The sequence below is a fragment of the Anarhichas minor genome, unplaced genomic scaffold, assembly GCF_050575085.1.
Source record: "Anarhichas minor isolate MPS153535 unplaced genomic scaffold, ASM5057508v1 ptg000007l, whole genome shotgun sequence".
Classification (NCBI taxonomy): Eukaryota; Metazoa; Chordata; class Actinopteri; order Perciformes; family Anarhichadidae; genus Anarhichas; species Anarhichas minor.
The window spans coordinates 6,227,889-6,247,510 of record NW_027466453.1 but is presented as its reverse complement, the minus strand read 5'-3'; the positions used below and the strand labels follow the sequence as shown (position 1 = coordinate 6,247,510).

General features: G+C 43.7%; 2 protein-coding genes across 2 annotated transcripts in view; one reads left to right on the top strand and one right to left on the bottom strand.

Annotated features, from left to right (window-relative positions):
- The first annotated feature begins 30 nt into the window (after window positions 1-30).
- On the top strand, window positions 31-1,401 carry mchr1b (melanin-concentrating hormone receptor 1b). Its single transcript, XM_076080063.1, has 2 exons — window positions 31-97; window positions 371-1,401. Exons 1-2 carry the CDS (start codon window positions 31-33, stop codon window positions 1,399-1,401), a joined length of 1,098 nt encoding a protein of 365 aa, XP_075936178.1.
- An 8,317-nt stretch (window positions 1,402-9,718) lies between these two features.
- Window positions 9,719-19,622, bottom strand: part of usp43b (ubiquitin specific peptidase 43b) — a 54,175-nt gene continuing 44,271 nt past the window's right edge. Inside the window, exons 10-16 of the mRNA XM_076086678.1 lie at window positions 18,521-18,624; window positions 16,285-16,362; window positions 16,056-16,185; window positions 13,252-13,594; window positions 12,142-12,300; window positions 11,022-11,195; window positions 9,719-10,830 (exon numbers count right to left, since the gene is read on the bottom strand). Coding sequence (XP_075942793.1) covers window positions 9,719-10,830; window positions 11,022-11,195; window positions 12,142-12,300; window positions 13,252-13,594; window positions 16,056-16,185; window positions 16,285-16,362; window positions 18,521-18,624 — 2,100 coding nt within the window. The remainder of the gene's footprint in view (window positions 10,831-11,021; window positions 11,196-12,141; window positions 12,301-13,251; window positions 13,595-16,055; window positions 16,186-16,284; window positions 16,363-18,520; window positions 18,625-19,622) is intronic.

Here is a 19,622-nt window from a genome sequence, read left to right as displayed (position 1 = left end):
TTTAGAGAGAGACCACCAAAAGCTCATGGGATGGACTTTGCCCACATTCCGAATTCATCTTTTTCATCCTTCAGTTCGCCCGAGAACCTCCAAGAAGGTATGTCTTTTGTTTCTTCTCCTTTTTAAGTTGAGTGAGCCCTTCAATTCAACTGAATGTTAACTGCTATATGTCACACCATTATTGTTGAAGCATTTAGACAGATTGCGTCATCTTCAGCTGTGGAGTTCATTTTATTATTATTTTATTATTTTTTTTGCAAAACCAGTGGCTTAACCAATTGGAACAAAAGATATTTATGGGAAAGAATAAGCAGGCTTTTTTTCTGCATGGTGAAGTGACCCACGAGGAGTTTTCTGTTTGCATCCACAGACCACGAGCAGTACAACAACGCGCTCATGCCCAGCATCTTTGGCGTCATCTGCTTCTTCGGGATCTTCGGGAACTCCGTCGTCATCTACACCATCGTGAAGAAAACCAAGCTGTGCTCCCAGCCAACGGTGCCGGACATCTTCATCTTCAGCCTGTCCATCGCGGACCTCCTCTTTCTCCTCGGCATGCCCTTCCTCATCCACCAGCTCGTGGGCCACGGCTCCTGGTGCTTCGGTGGCACCATGTGCACCGTCATCACGGCGCTCGATTCCAACAGCCAGATCGTGAGCACCTACATCCTGACCGTGATGACCCTGGACCGCTACCTGGCCACCGTGCATCCAATCCGCTTCAAACACGTCCGGACCCCCTTCGTGGCCGGGGCGGCGGTGGCCCTGGTGTGGATGTTTTCCCTGGTCTCCATCACCCCGGTCTGGATGTACACGGGACTCATGCGTCTGAAGGACGGCTCCGTCGGCTGCGCCCTCCTGCTGCCCGACCCGGCCACGGACACGTACTGGTTCACCCTCTACCAGTTCTTCTTGGCCTTCGCTCTGCCCTGGGTGGTCATCTGCGGGGTCTTCTTCAAGATTCTCCAAAACATGTCGGCCGCGGTCGCCCCACTGCCCCGGCGCAGCCAGAGGGTGCGCACCAGAAAGGTGACCCGCATGGCGGTGGCCATCTGCCTGGCGTTCTTTGTTTGCTGGGCCCCCTACTACGTCCTGCAGCTGGCTCACCTCGGAGTGCAGCGGCCCACCTTCGCCTTCCTGTACGCCTACAACATTGCCATCAGCCTGGGCTACGCCAACAGCTGCATCAACCCGTTTATCTACATTGTGCTGAGCGAGACGTTCAAGAGGCAACTCGTCGTGGCCCTTCGTCCGCCCCACGGGGTTCTCAGGGTGGCCCCTGCTCCGGCCGACGGCAGCATGAGTCTGAAGGTGGCCCCGGACTGCTCTCAGCCGTCCCACTCTCAGTCAAAAAGGGAACTGCTTCGAAACATGCTGCCCATCACCGTGTCCGTGCACTGAGGTGGACCCCTGACTGTCCATCCACGGCCACCGTCCACAAAGGGGTCCACCTGCCACCTCTACCAGCTGTTAGTCCCCTCAGCACTCACCTCTGCTGCATTAACAACATGCACGTGACTCTGCTGAACTCTAATGTACATGTAGCTGTGACATTTCAAGTCATGTTTACTGTGAGTAAACATGACTAAATGAGTCACTAACTCATGTTTAGACTCAGCCAGGAAACAGTTAAACATAATCATAAATAATAATAATAAAACAAATAACACCGGCTATTTCATAAGAGAGCCTACTGAGATGTTTACAGTGGGCTCACTTAATGAAACATATCAAGCCTCTGTATAAACTGATGCATCTTTGACATGAACTTGAAATGGCCAAAACTATCTCAATAGTTAAAAAATTGGACTAAAAGGAGAATTTAGTTCTTTTTTTTTCTTCTTCTACAGCTAAATTAGGGGTAGTCCATGCAGACCAACGTGGATTTTATGCCTCTGCAAAACTCAACATAACAATTGTTATGAGCTGAAATTTAAGTTGTGAGCAGTATTTAACTGTGATTGGCTGTTTTGTGTTGTCGTACCAGTATTTGTCGGATTGCAGGATGTATTGTTAGTCTGTCACTACGTTTGTGGCTTTGAGTCACGTCTCTAATAACTCTAATAACCCTCCAGCCATCTGATTCATGCTCTTAGCGATGCATCAACTGTCTCATTAAAGACTTTTGCCGGGTCACTGTGTGCATATTTAAATGTCAAAACAATTGTCAGTGCAACACCATTAGAGCGAGGAGGTGCTGCTCCTATACACTCCATGTGACTGATGTGTTTTGAACCACAATCGCTGACTAAGCGACCACAGAAGCACACTGACAAAGTGTTTTGTGTTTTGTTTCACCGGCAACTATGTAGATACCAAATGTCATTACTCGCTGTATGTATGTGGCTGTTCGGCTTGTGATGTAGCTATTAGTCTGTGTGTATTTAACTGGGCCTCTTTACTGTGATGACGGATACAGGCTACACTGTGGCATGTCTATAGCAAGCTGTACTGCATGTTTTAACTGTTTAATTCTCCTCCAGGGGATAAAGAGTGTGTGTGTGTGTGTGTGTGTGTACAATGTGAAAGCACTAGTCTCATCCGGTGGTCAAATTCAGTTTACTCCTAAATTTTCAATGTATTGGTTTTTGCTTTGTGAGTTTCTTGTTTTTGCAACGTTCTTTGCAAAAATGTTCTTATGTCAATAAAAGTGTTGAAGTCAACTGAAATATCTCCATTCAACGGTGTGCAAGGACACATGGAGTTGAAAGCATTTCAACCAGAATCATCCATCGAGGCAATGTTTCTCGGACTTAAAGAGGGGGAACTGTTTCTCCCCCCCCCTCAGCTTTTCACAGTGGGAAGACTCGGCTTCACTGCTCATCCAAATGTCAAGTAACACCATGATCTAGAAAAGAACAGAGGAGTGGAATAAAACCGGGATTACATGGCATTCACATGCTATTTCCTTAATCATAAAGACCATCCAATTTAACACAAAATAATTAAATACTAAGGGAATTATTTACTCGAAACCCCAGTGAGACATTATGGTGGTAATGAAGTACGGATCACAAAACTGCATGACGTCAATAACAACGGAAATTATTCTCTGTCCCTGCGCAACAGTCGGGAACTAAAACAAAATTGTTTTTATCTCGCAAGTGGACATATTGTGTGCATTTAGTCAATATGGAGACATTTTTCAGCAACTGAGATAAGGATAAGGTTCATAAATGTGTAAAAACAGAGCGGATGACACAAAGAATATATCTATCTGATGTAGAATACAGTCTTTAGTTTAAATATTCCCCTCAAGCAACACATGTTGGTGGAACCAGATGCAGAATATTTAAGCGATTCTCTCATCAAATGTCTTTTTTTAATCAAAGAAAGTTAAGTAGTAAAACTTTAATATAAAAATATTCTTTCAACATTTTAGGGCTGGAAGGTGTGATATAAAACTATCCTTGAAATAAGATTTTGAACCTTTCACACCAGCAATAAAGATGCACGCTTCAGACATCCCTGTGCTGTCGTTTCATGTTCACGGCACATGAAAAGTCGTAATAAAAGTGTAAAATATAGCACAAAGGCCCAAGGCACTGATACAGAGGTGTATCCATGGATGGCTTACTGAATGGAGCCTCTGTTTGAAGGGACTGTTAATATTTATTGTTCAAAAAGTCAGTCAAACAACTATAAAGAGATAGAAATCAACAACAAAGAGATGCAAAACATGTCACAGAATAACCACAAAGAGCTGCAAAAGGACCAAAAAGGATGCAAAACGACCAGTGACGCTAGGCGACTGCAACAAGAGCCAAAATGACCAGAAAAGGGGACACAAAGAGACGTAAAACAACATAGATACATTCAAAACATTTACAAAGAGATGCAAAACAAGCATGAAGAGATTTAAAATGACTACAAATAACACAAAATGGCCAGAAAGAGATGCACAAGCATGAAGAGATTCACAATGACTGTAAACACCAGACTGCAAAACGAGAATGAAGAGATTAAAAACAACTACAAAGAGACACTAAACGACCACAAAGAGAAGCAAAACATGTCGGAAATCAAGACACAACATTATCACATAGAGCTGCAAAATGACCAAAAAGGGTGACCACAGAGACGCTAAGCGACAACAAAATGAACCAAAACGACTAAAAAGGGAAACAAAGAGACGTAAAACAACCACAAAGAGAATCAAAAATAACTGCAGGGGATGAAGGGATTAAAAACAACTATAAAGATATAGAAAAAGAGCATGAAGAGATTCAAAATGACTACAAAGGGATGCAAAACTACTAAACAGGGACCCTAAGAGACGTAAAACAACCACACAGAGATTCAAAACGACTGCAAAGAGATGCAAAACGAGCATGAAGGGATTCAAAACAACTACAAAGACACATAACCAAAAAGAGATGCAAAACAAGCACAAAGGGATTAAGACGACTACAAAGAGATGCAAAACTATCATGAAGAGATACAACTACAAAGACATGCAAGAAGAGAATGAAGAACATACAAAGGGATGCAAAACTAATGAAAAGGGACACAAAGAGACGTAAAACAACCTCAAAGAGATTCAAAACAACTGCAAAGAGATGAAAAACGAGAATGAAGAGACACAGGTGCCCATTGACTCATAGTCCGTCCATGTGTGCATCCTTATCGCAGCAGGTTTGAAAATGGCAGAATGGGGGTGAGACTTTCAAACCCATTGCTTTAGGTTATGTAGAATTAAATTCACCACCAATAAACACAACATGAGTTTGTTCTGCAGAGGCCCGGCTCCACTGACAAAAACCTTGATGGCTGTGTAAATGATCGGACATCATTTATGACTTAAAAACTCCTTCTGCATAATGTCTATCCCAGTTGTCACGAAATGTATACATAAAAAATGACTAAATCCTCTCTTTCTCTTCCTTGATGGTTGGTGTAATACAAAAAAAGAACTCTTTCAGTCCTTGAACGTAATCCCTGCATAAACCATAACGTGTCCCTACTGTTTCAATCATTCATTCACACCGTCTGTGATGCATTCAGTTTGCCATTTTCACAAATTTGATTTCCCTAATGAAGGATTCAGGATATGATTTTCTTGGCGCTGCTTCCTTGTCATCGGTTCCTCCAATATCGTCTCTTGTTTTCAGACAAAGCGGTTGTTTGAGCAACAAGCTTCACTCGCTCTGCGTCATAAACCAATGAACTCTGATTTACTGGTTTTAATTTCAAATTTAATTTAGCCAAAAACACATTGGAGTCCATCCCAGATGAGCGATAAGGAGATAGCATTAGTGGTGGACCAGCTACTACACTGTCAAAATGGTGAAAGACAGAGACAATCATCATTCCTGATGACATCTTATAAAACAAGGCGATATATGAAATTGACAAGGTGTCGGCCTTCCCTTAGATCTGTTGGTGATGGTGGAAACAGCAGTAATGGCCTCAGGCTATCAAAACACCAGCAGCCATCACACCAACCTCTGCATGAGCAAAGACACCAATTACCCTCGCTATGATGACTTTGGTCCAAAGGCGGGGTCGATGCACAGTGACTCACATCATGCTGACTAGTGTGTGTACGTGGAGCCATTCGGAAATTGAGGTCAGGCCGTGTTCCAAATGATTTGCGGATGTTCAACCTTCGATGTCAAAGAGATGAGTAAATGATGAGTTCCAATCGGCGACGGCTCTCAAGTGGACTATCAACACAAACAATAACGCGCTCTTTCTTTTATTTTCGGAGCAGTATTGTTTGGCTCCGTAGGACACATTTTTTAATTTAGAAAACATTTTCCCTTCTTATTGCTCCAGAGACAGGTGTTGTAGGAAATGGCTTAAAGTCTAAATACACAAAAATGCTTGTAACAAATTGCAGTGTAATAAATAACTATACACATATATATATATATATATATATATTCATCCTTGAGTCGAAGTGGACGTTTGTGCTCAAGGAGCTCCTCAGATATCATGTTCCCAAGAATCGAGAAAAAAAAAAATTGCAAACAGGGGAAAACAGCTAGCCTAGCTCTAGATCGCTACTAACGTTGTGTCTTTTTTGTTTAATCCTTCCTTTACAAGGGGCCATGTTGACTGTTATGCTAAGCTAATGAACATGTTAACATATTACTAATAGTCTGAGACATTACCACTCCATAATTCGCAAACTGTTATTTCTACAATCAAAATATAACGCGTTAATCTAATTTTCCTAAACTAAGCTAACTGGCTGCTAGTTCTAGGTTCATATTTGACACATTTATCATATTTTGGGAAATAGTTTTCTTTCGCTTTTCCGCTAAGAGTTAGTTGAAGCTTGATACCACTTTTTAAGGATCAAACAAAGAAAATAACGTATTCATTTGTGAACTTTAGAGGTGCTGGTAGGCCAGGCTAGGTTCCTAACATAGCTAGTTAGCTATGCTAATTAGCCTCTGGCGGTAGCTTCAAATTTAACACACACAGATGAGAATGATATCAATCTTCTCATCAAACTCTCGGCAAGAAAGTGAATAAGCGTATTTCCCAAGTGTCAAACTATTTCTCAAAGTATTAATTAACAGTTTATACAAATACATTAACAAAACTATTTTAAAAAGGCAGTTTTTCCCACACAAACAAATTAAATAAAAGCATTTATGCTTTAGCTGTTGAGAATATAATAAACATGTACTTCTGATTTATTCAAGTGCTGTACTTCTTAACAACCAACTAAATAATTAGGAGCGTAACTACCCCCTCATACTGACACTCTGATGTGATTATTATTAATGTTGAAGTGTAAACAGATGAGGAGGCATGATGCATTTCACCCATTGCCTATCTAAATATAAATCCCAATTACATTACTTAGCAGTAACAACTTTTGCCTGCGGACAAGTTACAGGTTATTGCATTTTGTGTGTGATAAAAGATAATATTAAATGGGCCCTAAGTTGATATTTCAGCAACATACTAGATAAGCTACTGGCTGCTCTTTCCAGTGACATCAAAGATGCTCAATGTGGTGATTAATATATTGCACGGCACATCTCTGCTCTGTTAGCTTCCATTATTCTGCAAATGTCACTGCGAGTCCAGCCCTCCTGCTGCCTCATTTTATAACAACCAAAACAGATAACGGGCCATGTTGGAACAAGACACGTTCTTGTCAAACACAGTCACGGGAAAACGGTTCCTAACAGAACGTACTCACTTGAACAGCACATCCTCCTCGTAACAGCAGATGATCTGATCAGATTTGGAGCAGGTGGCTGCACACATTTACAAACTAAAACATCTTTTAAAACACCCCCTGGTTAGAGGCTGAATAAGTGGTGGCATGGTGGACATTATACTCTTAATAAATATGGAACCAATAGCTCAATATGCATTCTGTACAGGAGCTTCTGATTATCTGCGACGTGTCATTTACATGAAGTGTCAGCAACGATCTACAGAGCATTAAACAGTACTTAGTGTAAACTGTGGTGGCTCTGGGAGCTCAGATCAGTGGGGATATTGATGACAGAATGGGTCAACTGAGCAGTCGCTGCACTGCATACACACAGCTGATTTGTGAGGTGAAACATACTATAGCTGGTCAATGATTATAAGCAGGACATGATTAGTAAAGAGAGGAATCACTGTTCCCTTTCATTCTGTTAGCGATGCACAGAACGTACAGGTCGCTGATAGAATAAGGAGGACATGAGCGGTACGTGTGGTAAATGTGACTTCATATGGCTCTCATCACGTTCATGTCTGACAGACGAGTAGAACTCAAGAGGAGCTTTGCAGAACTCCTCGGTAGTCCGGCCTCATCTCAACAGGGTTTCAGGTAAAACAGCCTTCATCGGAGCTGCTACTCCAGCTGATACGTTGCTTGAATTTAGCAGAGAATCCAACCGCTCAGAGGAGGCACACCTGCCTTGAATCCTTAAAAACAAAGAAAGAAAGAAAGACCATCGCTGCATGATGTGAGCCAGAGATGAGAACGAGACGCTCAGACAGACGCTGTGGTGATAAATGATTCAGCTTACACTCAGTTTGTTTGTGAGAAAAGCCGTGTTTAATTTGCAATCCATAAAACTTGCAGTGCATTAAGCAGATATTATAGAGAGTCCAGTACAAGGACGTCTGTGAGTCGTGTCCAATTCAAACCCCAGTTACAGCACGTATTAGTCTGACCTGCTACAGGAGCCTGAAACATAGCGTTTTAAATCTGGTACTTAAATTACATAATTACAGGTACAAAATGTAGACTTTTAAAAAAGTTAATAATAAAATATAATCTAGACATAGTCCCCAAATAATGTCTCCGAAACATCCTTTATTTCCTATCACTTGATTTTGGTAGAGTGTTAGACAGTGATGTTAACCGACACGACATGAACACAGTTACAGTGGAGGCAAACACTCTGGACTCTTTACGTTCCCCAATGATCCCCGGTGACAGAAACGGTGAGGAAGACTGATGACTGTGACTCAAACACACAGGAGCATCACCTGTCTGTGCTGCCCACTTTATTACACTTCATGTGAATGTGGCAGAGCATGATTACCACCAGGACTCATTACATCCCTGTGTCTGCAGAGACAGAATGAGTGTGTGTGTGTGTGTGTGTGTGTGCACAGTGTGTGAATCCTCTGTTCAATCCTGAACAGAGAAAAACTGAGCTTTTGAAGCTGGTCCTGTCATCGTTGGCACTTTATCAGTAAGAATTCAAATCCGCCTTCAATGAAAGAGACAGAAATTCGGGTTGTCGGGTTGTCAGCAGAGGTGGAAACACGGAATCACATCATTTATTGCTCTGCAAGCGTCTTTGTAGTCTGAACAATCTCACCTCCTGCTTCATGATGAGCCAAAACTCTTCAACCGTCCACAGAACTCACCCGAACAAAAACCAGAGGAAAAGGTGTTTTCAAGGGGAAGGGCTTCTCACACGTCAACTTATAGCTATAACAGGTATTACTTAGATTCTCTTCATCTAGTGTCACAGCCACACACCTCTCCCGCTGATTATCTGCTGGCTGCAAATTGAAGATATACAGAAAAAGAAAAAGCTTTTTTTTGCCAATTTTTGGAGCAGTGTAGATGTTCCTTCATTAGCAATGTCACGTAAGCTCTGATCATGCAGAAAAATATGGATTTAAAAAAAGAAGAAAGTGCATTTGTGATATAACATGATAGTAAGATGACAAAGCAAATGATGCATGTTGTTCCAGCAGCCGATTTACAGTGCAGATGTTTAACAGTTTGACATGTTGTAGCACATGTAACAGATGATGGTTTTATGAATTTACCGAATCACCCTCAGCTGTAACGAAAGCACGTGTTACCAGCAGACAAAAGAGAGGAAGAATAAAATCACATTACAGCAGTGTTCCTCCTCAGTAAATTCAACTCTGCATAGATTTAGTTTAAGACACACACGGGTAAGAACTTATGACAGCACTATGGAGGGGAGCGAGAGGGTGTACTTTGTCTCCGGCGACGCCTCCTGCTGGGAGCTCCGATGGGTGACGAGCGTAGAAATCAGCAGAGAGGTCGTGGTGGTCAGCTGTCAGTCAGGGCTGTCACAGAGGGACTTCAAAAATAAGATACAAAGCAATGTGTCACATGGTAGTCAGTCACTGAAGTAATCACTGGGATTAATATTAATGATAGTAACAAAACAACCTGACTGCCTTCCACTCAGTTACAGGGAAGCTTCCCAATCAAATATCTGAAAGGCTCTTATGATTGTGTCTCCAGCCTCACAACCTAAGCCTATGAGCAGGACTCAGGGACAGGTATGTGCCTACCCAGGGACGTGGTGCTGAATTGCGTGCGCTGCAGAGTGGCGTAGCTCGGCTTGTCCGACAGCGGGACGCGGTGGGCCGGGGGGGCCACTGCCTCTCCGTTCCTCTGCAGGGAGGCACACCTGCGAAATGTCAAATCCAGCCTCGTCTGGATGTTGCCGGAGCTGTGAGCGCGCTTTATGTCCACGGGGTCGTGACTCCTGGCCTTTCCGTTGACCAGCTGCGCTTTGCAGTTATGGGCGTCGCAGCTCGGCGTGGTCAGCGTGCCATTGGAGAGGGACAGTTTGGCTAGATTGCTGCTCGCCAGTTTCTCCGGGTGCCCGTGGCCGTTTATACGCTGGTCGTGCCCCTTGATTGGTGACCCGGGAATGTCTTTCTTGATGAAACCCGGTTTGAAAAAAGACAGCAGGCTGTCGTGGCTGCGGCCCTCCTGTCCCCTCTGGCCCCGCCTGTCCCCGGGTTGAATGGCCGTCTGTAACGAGTCCTTCTGCGTCCTGAAAGTCACCCCCTTGGTCCTTCCTAATGTGGAGTCTCTGCTCTGAGGTGCGCTGTGGCTGATGTGACCCATCAGAAGGGCCCCTCTCTGAAGCTGGAGGTCCAGGGTCCTGCCATGGTCCGGCCTTGCTCTCTTAGACGACCTCTGCCTCAGAGAGCCATCGTCCCTGTTGCCGACGCCCTGGCTCATGTTTCTCTCCACACAAGCTCGGCTCTGTCCCTTCGGTATTTTGGGGGAGTAACAAGTGTCGGAGCCGGGTCGGTCAGTATAGCTGAGACTGCTGCCGCTGGGTGAGCTGCAGTCCTGTCCTACTTCGAAGGCCCTTCCCGGGGCATTCCTCTGTGGTGGGGTGGCCACCAGCGCTATTATAGGGTCTTTGGTGCATCGGGGGCGGCGCCCAGACTCCAGGTACTCCACCAGCTCCCCAGGCTGGGTCTGGGCTGAGTGTCTAATGCGGTCCTTGGTGCCAAAAGACCACCGCAGCGGCAGAACTTTGCTCAGACTCTCCTTGGGCTTCGTTGGGGATCTCATGCTCACACTCCTGCCTTGGCTCCCGCGGACTAACGGCTTGGCTGCAAACCCATCTAGAGGAAAAGACACCTCACGTTACTACTAACCACTACATAGTTATAATTATAGTAGGTTATCAATCAATTTGTCATTGATAGCTAGTGAAATATTGGCATAATTGTATGCAAAACACTAAATAGTGTTCTTGTATGCAGAAGTGTCGAGATAACTAAAACATTCCATACGCGCTACTCCAGATACCTACTTGTTTCTACTGTTCTGGGCGGTTCGTCTCCAAACACTGGCAGCTCAGGAGACTCTGGGGCCTGAACGGGCCCCGGAGGTCCAGGTACTGGTCCTCCTGACACCACGCTGCCCCTCTTACTGCCCCCTGCTAGCCGGACCAGCCAGTGGTCAGAGGTGGATGAGCTGGTGGAACCTGCAAAAAGCAGATAAGCCGTTTGTGTTTTTTTTTTGTATATTCATTTATCCTAAAACAAGCCATGTGCAGAGAGTCAGAAGGCTTCCCACAGCTAACGTCACGGTGAGATCCACACTGCTGAGTGAAATGTGAAAACAGGATATAATCAGTATTTTCACCCATCTGTGAACACCCTCATGAGGCTGAAACCATGAAAATGACTGCTTCTGTACAGGAAATTTCATTTTTCAGCGATAAAGATAACAAGGAAACAATGTTCGGCAGCTGATATAGATTTAACCTTTTGTCGCACTTTAGTAATCGTTACCGTTTGAGTGTGTGCTTTATGATTCTCCGCCGCTCGACTAGCTGATCTCTTACCCACCCAGCCTGTTATGGGAGACGATCCGCCCGCACAACATATGCGTTAATCAACCACCCGACCCCGACCCTCAAACCACCAACATCATACATTGTACAGGACTGACCCAAGGACAGAGACGATGCAGCGCTGCCGTCGCACTGCAGTGTGTTTGAGACAAAGAGAGAGATCGAGAGAACGGTGGAAGGTGATGAAAATAAAGACTTTATCTTTCAAACGATATTGCATGTTTGTTATCTTCACCGTTGTTGAATGAACCGTCCTGTCATCGTCTTAGTCCTGGTAAAAGAAGTCATTAAAGAACATGTTTCCTCATAGCTTTAGCTCACAAAATTGACGTTGCAATAAGAATGCACACCGATGCTGCTGAAGAGCAGTGCATCAGCCAAATCGACAGACTGTAATTACAGAGGGAACAACAACACTTCTAAAGGCCAAACTGTGAGTAATGATGGTGTGAGATGTACCGATACTCCCACATTACCTTCATTATTTCTGTATTTCACAACAATGATGTGAGGCAGATCCCACCCGACTGTTCTCAACATAACAAGCCGCTGCAGAGGGTTTGAAAGGACTAACCGGTGACTGAAGAACTGGCAGACCACGGGGGGATGGCGTCTCTTCTCTGATAGAAGAGGATGTAGGCTCCACGCGTGCACACCTCCGCTTCAGGCACCGCTTCAGCACTGCTGTCATCGTAGCTGTACCACTGGCCGTCCACCGAGTTCCTACAGAAGGCTGCAATGTACAATAACAATGGGCTGGAGTAAATTACAGGACATTTTAGAGCACCACTCATTCGTGTCAATTTGGCGAGGATACTTGGAAATTTTTTTTTCTTTTTTAAGGTTCTGCCTTTACTCCCACTTGGTTTTGAACACAGCCTGACAGATACTGGGGTTTGTGAGAGGCTGGTACCCCGATGTGTCCCGTCTTACCTTGCTGCAATTAACTTGAAAAACTTAAGTAAATGGCTTCAAATTCAACATCATTATAACTCTCCTTTCTGGTCTCAGCACGACCATTACGCTGCATTTACTGTGCACGAGTGTCACTTACGTGGCCCATTTTAGTGACATCACGATGTGAAGTTTAACCTCCCCGGTGTAGCACAAGCGGTACATCTCTACAACTGTTGTTGTCCGTCAGAGTGTTTTTAAGGTGGAGGGACTGTGCTGTGAGCTTGTTGCAGGAAACACGCTCCCACATCCCCCACAGAACCGCTCCAACGAGCATCCATGTAGTCAGCTGTTACACAACTGTATCTGCTTGTGTTTAGTTTTTCACCCTCACAGTTTCTTTGTACAGAGGGTGTTTTTTGGCTCGACTCCCATGGCAACTAGAGGCAGGGATGTTCACTGTACGCTGTCACCGACACGCTGGTTATGTGATTGCTTTAGGCAGCTTATAGCTCTCTCTCTGCTCTCTTCTAGCTGAGTGCCATATTTGATAAAGTTAAAAACTGACGCCTGTGGTTTAGATGTTCTTGTTGACTCAAGCAGTAGCACAAATTTGTCCATCTGAGATCAAGTCATTCCAAATCTATTGCCCTCACAAAACACTTTGGACTACAGCTGATAGACAAAGCTGCTGACACGTTTTCTTTTTGATCTATTTGAAAGGTGCCATGTAAATAAAATGATTATTACTACTGCAGGTCTTTCCTCAGGAGGTGGTAGTTACTCAGACCTGTGTAATGTCCGCCATGCATTCCTCCATGGTGGTTGCACACAGCATACAGGTCGTACAGGAAGTCGGGAGGAGCCAGGTCAGGCCGTCGGGGCTGCGTCCAGCCCGGCTGGAGAGGGGGCTGAGGGGGCTGATGGCCGCGGCTCACCATGTGCGGCGCCATGTCCAGGCCCGCCAGGGGGAAGTGCACGAACGTGGTGAGCTTGTTCCTCCGCTCCCCCACCTGCCTGAAGCGCTTCAGGTGGAGGATGAGGATGTCCGGCAGCGTCCACAGGCTCATCTTCACCATGCCCTGCTGCAGCTGCTTACAGTGGGGGCACTTCCAGGCGTCGTCCGGGGCAAGCTGGGGGGGGGGGGGGGGAGACGAGGGGGGAAACATGGACACAAAACATGCAGTCAACAGAATGGTCTCTGCCTGTTTAACAACCTGACAGAGCCTAAAAAAACTCTCTTCTACTCCAACTCTCGCAGATAAATCACAATGAGTATTTCTTATTCCATGTAATCATATTCTTATAAATGATGTTTGACAGAACTTTGGAAATTCAGTCTTAATCAGCGTCTCTATATCTCTGTCTGTCTATATCTCTGTCTGTCTCTCTAGACCTGTTGGGGAGGGGGGCTTGACTATGTATGGGTGGTATATAGACTGTTTTTTTTTTACTTGATGCGAGGCTGTGGGTGGGTGCATGTGAAGGTGTGGGCGTAGACGGGTGAACGAGGTGGGCTCATTTTATTTTTCATCAAGGTTAATAACTATCATTAGAATCTCTCTCTCTCTCTCTCTCGCTCTCTCTCTCTCTCCTGAGTGTTGGGTTTCTGTAAATTATAGACTATAGATTAAATACAGTGTCTGTTATGATTCAACACTGTATGAATTATTTGAATTTACTGTTAAAGCTGTTGCCATGGCTACTACTTTTAAATCACTGTCCATGTCTCCCTCTGGTTACCATCTTGTCTTCTCTGCAGCGATGACTTCTTGCATTCAACAAGGCCATTCGTTGACAGCAGCCCCCCACGAGTTCCCTTTTCTCTCAGTCAGCAGCTTAATTTACGTCAATGTGACTAAACTGTGGATGCTTTTTATTGCTCTGACACAGACGACAACAACCTGTTTTCTTCCTTAACCTCGCCCACCAACACTCTGTGTATTTACACGTTTACATACTGTTGTGAAATGAGTCTGCACTTTCTACATTCTGCTATATAAAAAATACAAAATGCATAAACTCCGAAATTCAGACGCACAACACTAACGGCTTCACTTTCCTCGATGACCAATGAAAGACGGCAGAACGTTTTGTAATGGTCGGGGACGTTTCACCATCATCTCTTCCAGTAACAGAGTGGTTCACTTCCACTCTACTCTCCACTCCTCGGCCTCTTAAGAGGAACTGTTTGATGAAAAGTGATATGTTTATTTACGACCAGCCACATGATCAATGAATGCTGGACGTCGGGATCAGAAAGGCTAAAAGATTCTTTCCCGGGTGTATTGTAAGAGATGATGTTCATGCTAAATCATTACAAAAAGAAAAGAGACTTCAAAGGCAATAGTGCTACATATAGTGATGCTGTCATCGTGTCCTGGGGTCTGTTGTGTTCTGGTCCAATAGTTAATCCTGAGATGTGAATGAAGGGTTTTGGTTGTATTAGTGTTGGAGCGATGTGAACAATGTATGTAAACTTGATAAAGAAGTGCTGAACATTTTCCCTTGTTCTTGGCCTCAGAGGTGAAATACTAATAATGGGATTGCAATATGATGATGGACATTATTAATCATTTTGCAAAGTCTGGGATTCTCAAATTCCTAACTTAAGTGATCATCCATACACATATGGACAAACTAAAAAGACAAACGGCTGAGGGCCGTTCTTGAGCCTGCAGCGCCACTCTGTGGTGACATGAGGGAACAGCAGCAGCATTATCACAGCCAATCACAGGCGATCAGCACAACAGCAGTGGAGAAGGAAACGGGGAGGAAAGAGGGCCAGACAGGACATACGGTGTGTGTTATTACATGTGGTCAAAGGAATTAAAAAAACTCTACTTAAAGTCAACAGTGAAACGTTAAGGTCTGCTACTGCATGTCGGTGAAGACAAGTGACATATGCTCTCTGTTACTGTAAACATTGTTGACTCTAAACTGTATTAATAATAATGACGGGCTTAATTGGCTGCATGGCTCCTCATTCATTTTTCATTTTACTTCAGAAGTAGTAACTATTAGACCTCCGTGGGGGTTCGGTCCAGGTTGGGCTGATAAATAATGTGTTGTGTATAATGATTTTTGAGACAAGGTTATTAACTATTTACAAAAAGACTGGAAACTATAAAGTGTTGAGCGTTCACAAACTCAACATGTTGAACAGAAAATATTTAAATTTGAACTGCGTTCATCAGTCAAATGAAGCTCTTGTTATCGTATATATTGTACATGTGCATGTGGGCCACACATATAGTGGAACTTCAACATGTCCACGTATATATAATATATATATATATTTATATGAAAACGTTTTTCTTTCCTTTAGCATGTCTCATTTCCTTAAGGTCAAAAAAACATGCTATAAAAACAACAGGTTCCATCGTTGTCTTCTCTCTGTTGTCACCATGACACTTGTGTTAAATACAGTGAGTAACAGCTTGTGTTTGGGTCATCCTGTAATGTTTGTCACCGCCCACCTCCTCTAAGGAATCTTTAACAGTAGTAACATGACATCACGTAGTCGATCAGGTAGAGTTCAGGAGGCTGAGTTTCAGGGTTCTTGCAGGTACCAAAAGGCAACAGACGGACTACCTGTTCCTCTTTGGTGTAGAGCTGGAAGCACTCGTCCAACGTGCAGCTGTACTGCTGGACGTGCTGCTGCTGCTGATTCCTCACGCTGTCCGCGTCCTTCACCACCTCCTCCTGAATGTTACCAAACAGGCTGCGGCCCGGGACACAAGGAGGCTCGAGTCAGGTTAAAAGAGAGAGAGAGAGATGCCAGAGTCAACACACGATGGTCTGTAATAGAACGCGTACTTACCAGTCTTTGATTCTGTGCTCCCACTCGATGATGAGCTTCACGTGTGGGGGTCCTCCTGAGCAGCAGAGCTTCAGAGCTCTGAAAGACAAAAAAGGTGAAAGGTCATCCAGTGCACAAAGTCCATTCACTGCTCTGACATGATTTCTGAAATCTGCCGCACTTTCAAGCTTTGAGACATTTACAGTAAATGTACTGCACCAACAACCTTATTATAGTCGTTTGAGTGCACTTGTATTGCGGCTTCTTAACCACCAGGTGTCAGCGTTACCACAGAAGCTAATAAAGCAGGAACAACTGTTGTGTGAGAGGGAGAAAGTCACTGTGTGTGATTGTGTTGGGGATTAAGCTTGAAATGTTTTAGGTAAACAAAGATTACATTTAAAGATACACGATATTCTTTTGTTTTGCTCATATAACTCATAACAAAACACGCTTCCCACAGTTCTCAACTTAAGGTAGATTTACAAAAATACCATCTTCTTCCTGGATTCACAGTCTTCATCAGATCACATTGGGAGAATTGGTTGAAAGCTGAAGAAACAGCTATTGAGTGGAGCTTGAGTAACGATAATCTTTGCACAAACTACCATTTTAAAAAGGTCAAGAGTAAACTTGACTGGGTGCTGCTGGGCGCCAGAACTAAATAATGAAACATACATGAAGCAAAGTTCAACTTAAACCTCACAAAGAGCGTCTCAAACATGTTTCAAAGAAAACTGCTGAAGCAAAGAGAAATGGCCTCATGCCTCTTAACACACTGTTTTCACTAAACTGTGATATATGCGACACCTTCACTTGAGAACAACTCTACAGCCATGCTAGCAGCCATGCTAGCAGCTCTGTTCGCTATAGTTAGTCACAGCAGTGGTCTGAGCTAAATGCTAAAATCAGCATGCTAACATGCTCACTATCACTAAGTGATTTAGTTCCTTTTGTTTATGAAAAACATATTCACAGTTACATTAAGCAGGTATAATGTTTTCCATGTTCATCACCATCTTAGTTTAGCGTGTTAGCATGCTAACATGTGCTAATTAGCACTAAAAGTATCGCTGTTAGCGTCGTTAAATTAAGATTACGTCAATATGTCCTTTGGTATAAGGAACACAGTATTACACAGATAGCAGTGTGTAAAGCAGACTGAAACACATGCGTTGGGCTGACTTGAGGTCAGAGAATATTTCTGAATCATTAGAGTTCACCATCATTACATTCGTTTCTAGGATACAGTGTGCTGTTTTCAAAAGCTTTTGCCACATCAGCGCCGTTCAGCGAATGAACTGCTCTTAGCAACTACACAAATGGAAGTCCTGTTAAGACTTTGCCAAAATGCCCCCTTGAAACAGTGATTCACTAGCGCAAGTGAAAGCCATCACACGCGTGTCAAGATCTGTGAAAGGATTAGAATGTCTGCACATTTCAGTCAATGCTGCAAAATCTGTTTTACGATATACATAAAAAGAAGATAAAACAGAACATCTGTGCAGACGGGGCGAGTCATTAAAAGGTAACTCATATTAGTCATATTAGTGCGTAACATTTGTTTTTACGTCAGAATGTCTCCAGTAATTTGCAGCCTGGCCCGTGGTTTTAGCCTTTCTCCAGAAACACTTGATTAGATTAGAGCAGATTCAAATTGCATTAAAATTGATTACATTAGACCAAATTTGAAAAGAGCCTGCGGGAACATTGGGTCGTTTCAGCGCTGAAAATTTGGACCATGATGGAGCAGTAATTCTACAACCTAAGAACACATTTAGAATAATCTAATAATGCTCCGGTCTAATAGAAGAATGAAGTGTCCAGACAGCCAGCCCATGTGTGCTCATGGTGTTTGCACCTGCAGGAATATTTGTTAGCTGCTGAAACATGGAGGATGTACATTCACTTTCTGTAGAAAATACAGAAATGTGTGCAAAAAAACCAGCCATTCCTGTCCTGCATCAGAGGATACAGGAGCTTTTATTGCATGAATGGTTATTAACTTTTACTTGGCCTATCAGCCTGAAGCTGCAGAGAAAGATTCAGCAGTCAACAGCCCCAAAACTGTGCAGAACAAAAGCCAATAACAGTTCAGAAAAACGATATATGTACGGTGAGCTCTGGTGAAAAATCAATTAACACATCCAGAACAGCAGGACTTGTCTGAGTGTGTGTGTGTGTGTGACACATCAGTCCTCCAGCAGAATAAACTCCATGTTCCATGTATTCCCGGCCGTTCCATGTATTCCCTCACCTGTCGACAGCGGGGTGGTGGAGCGGCCGCCCGTCCTGAGGAGACAGGTAGCTGTAAAACGCAGATCCTCCCACCACGCGGATGTTGAACAGCACTCTGGTATTCTGAAAGAAGAGAGGCACAAACACAAACACTGTAAAGCCACCAGGGTGTATTTATGCCTATACATATTTATTGTAAGACTATAAACAACAATATAAACCTCCAGGAGGCTTCATCTCCCACATGAACCCTCCCACACATTTGATTTTTTTGTTGATCACAGCAGTTCTACAAACTAACTAAACAACACTAGTCTTGCATGTCCTTCAGGATGATTAGTAATAAGTTCGACCGTCTGTCTTTTCACTTTCTGGTGTCATCATCAGGTATCATTTTTAATTGGTCCAATACTCTGATTGATGACCAAATATCCTGCTAAACTAATGACGTTCCCATCAGCCTCAGCTGTGCTTTGTGTTCAGTGCTAATTAGCAAATGCTAGCGCGTTAACTCGCTGAACCTAGATGGTGATGAACATGGTAAACAGTACACCTGCTTTACATCAGCATGTTACCATCGTCATTATGAGCCTGTTATTGTGCTGACGTTAGCATTTAGCTCAAAGCACCGCTGTGCCGAAGTGCAGGCTCAGACGCTCACAGTAAGTCTAGTCTAGTTAAGGTCTAAAAACGAGCACTGATTCACCACCACAGCAGGAGTGTCATGATGGCAAAATGAGAACACTTAGCTCAAGGTTTTAAAGAAGCAGCAGCAACATTTGTCATGACGTTGCTGTAATCAGTTCGGAGATTTCAGACCATAAAAAGTGTGCTGAAATGTTTCTTTACGAATCCAATATGTGCGTGCAAAAGAAGCGCGACTACCGTAGTAACGTGTCCCTTTACGTCAAAGAAAATAAATGTTTTTCGAAACTTCAAATCAAGTTTCAGGACAAGCATTGTTCAGACTATAGGTTCAGCAATGATTTCTCTCCCTTCTTCTGTCTCAAAAGAGTGGCTTTCTGCAGCAAAGGGTTATTTCAAACATTTGAACCACTAGCATCAGATGGAATGGGTAACATTTACGATCAAAGGGAGTGACCGGGGATCAGGTTCGATCA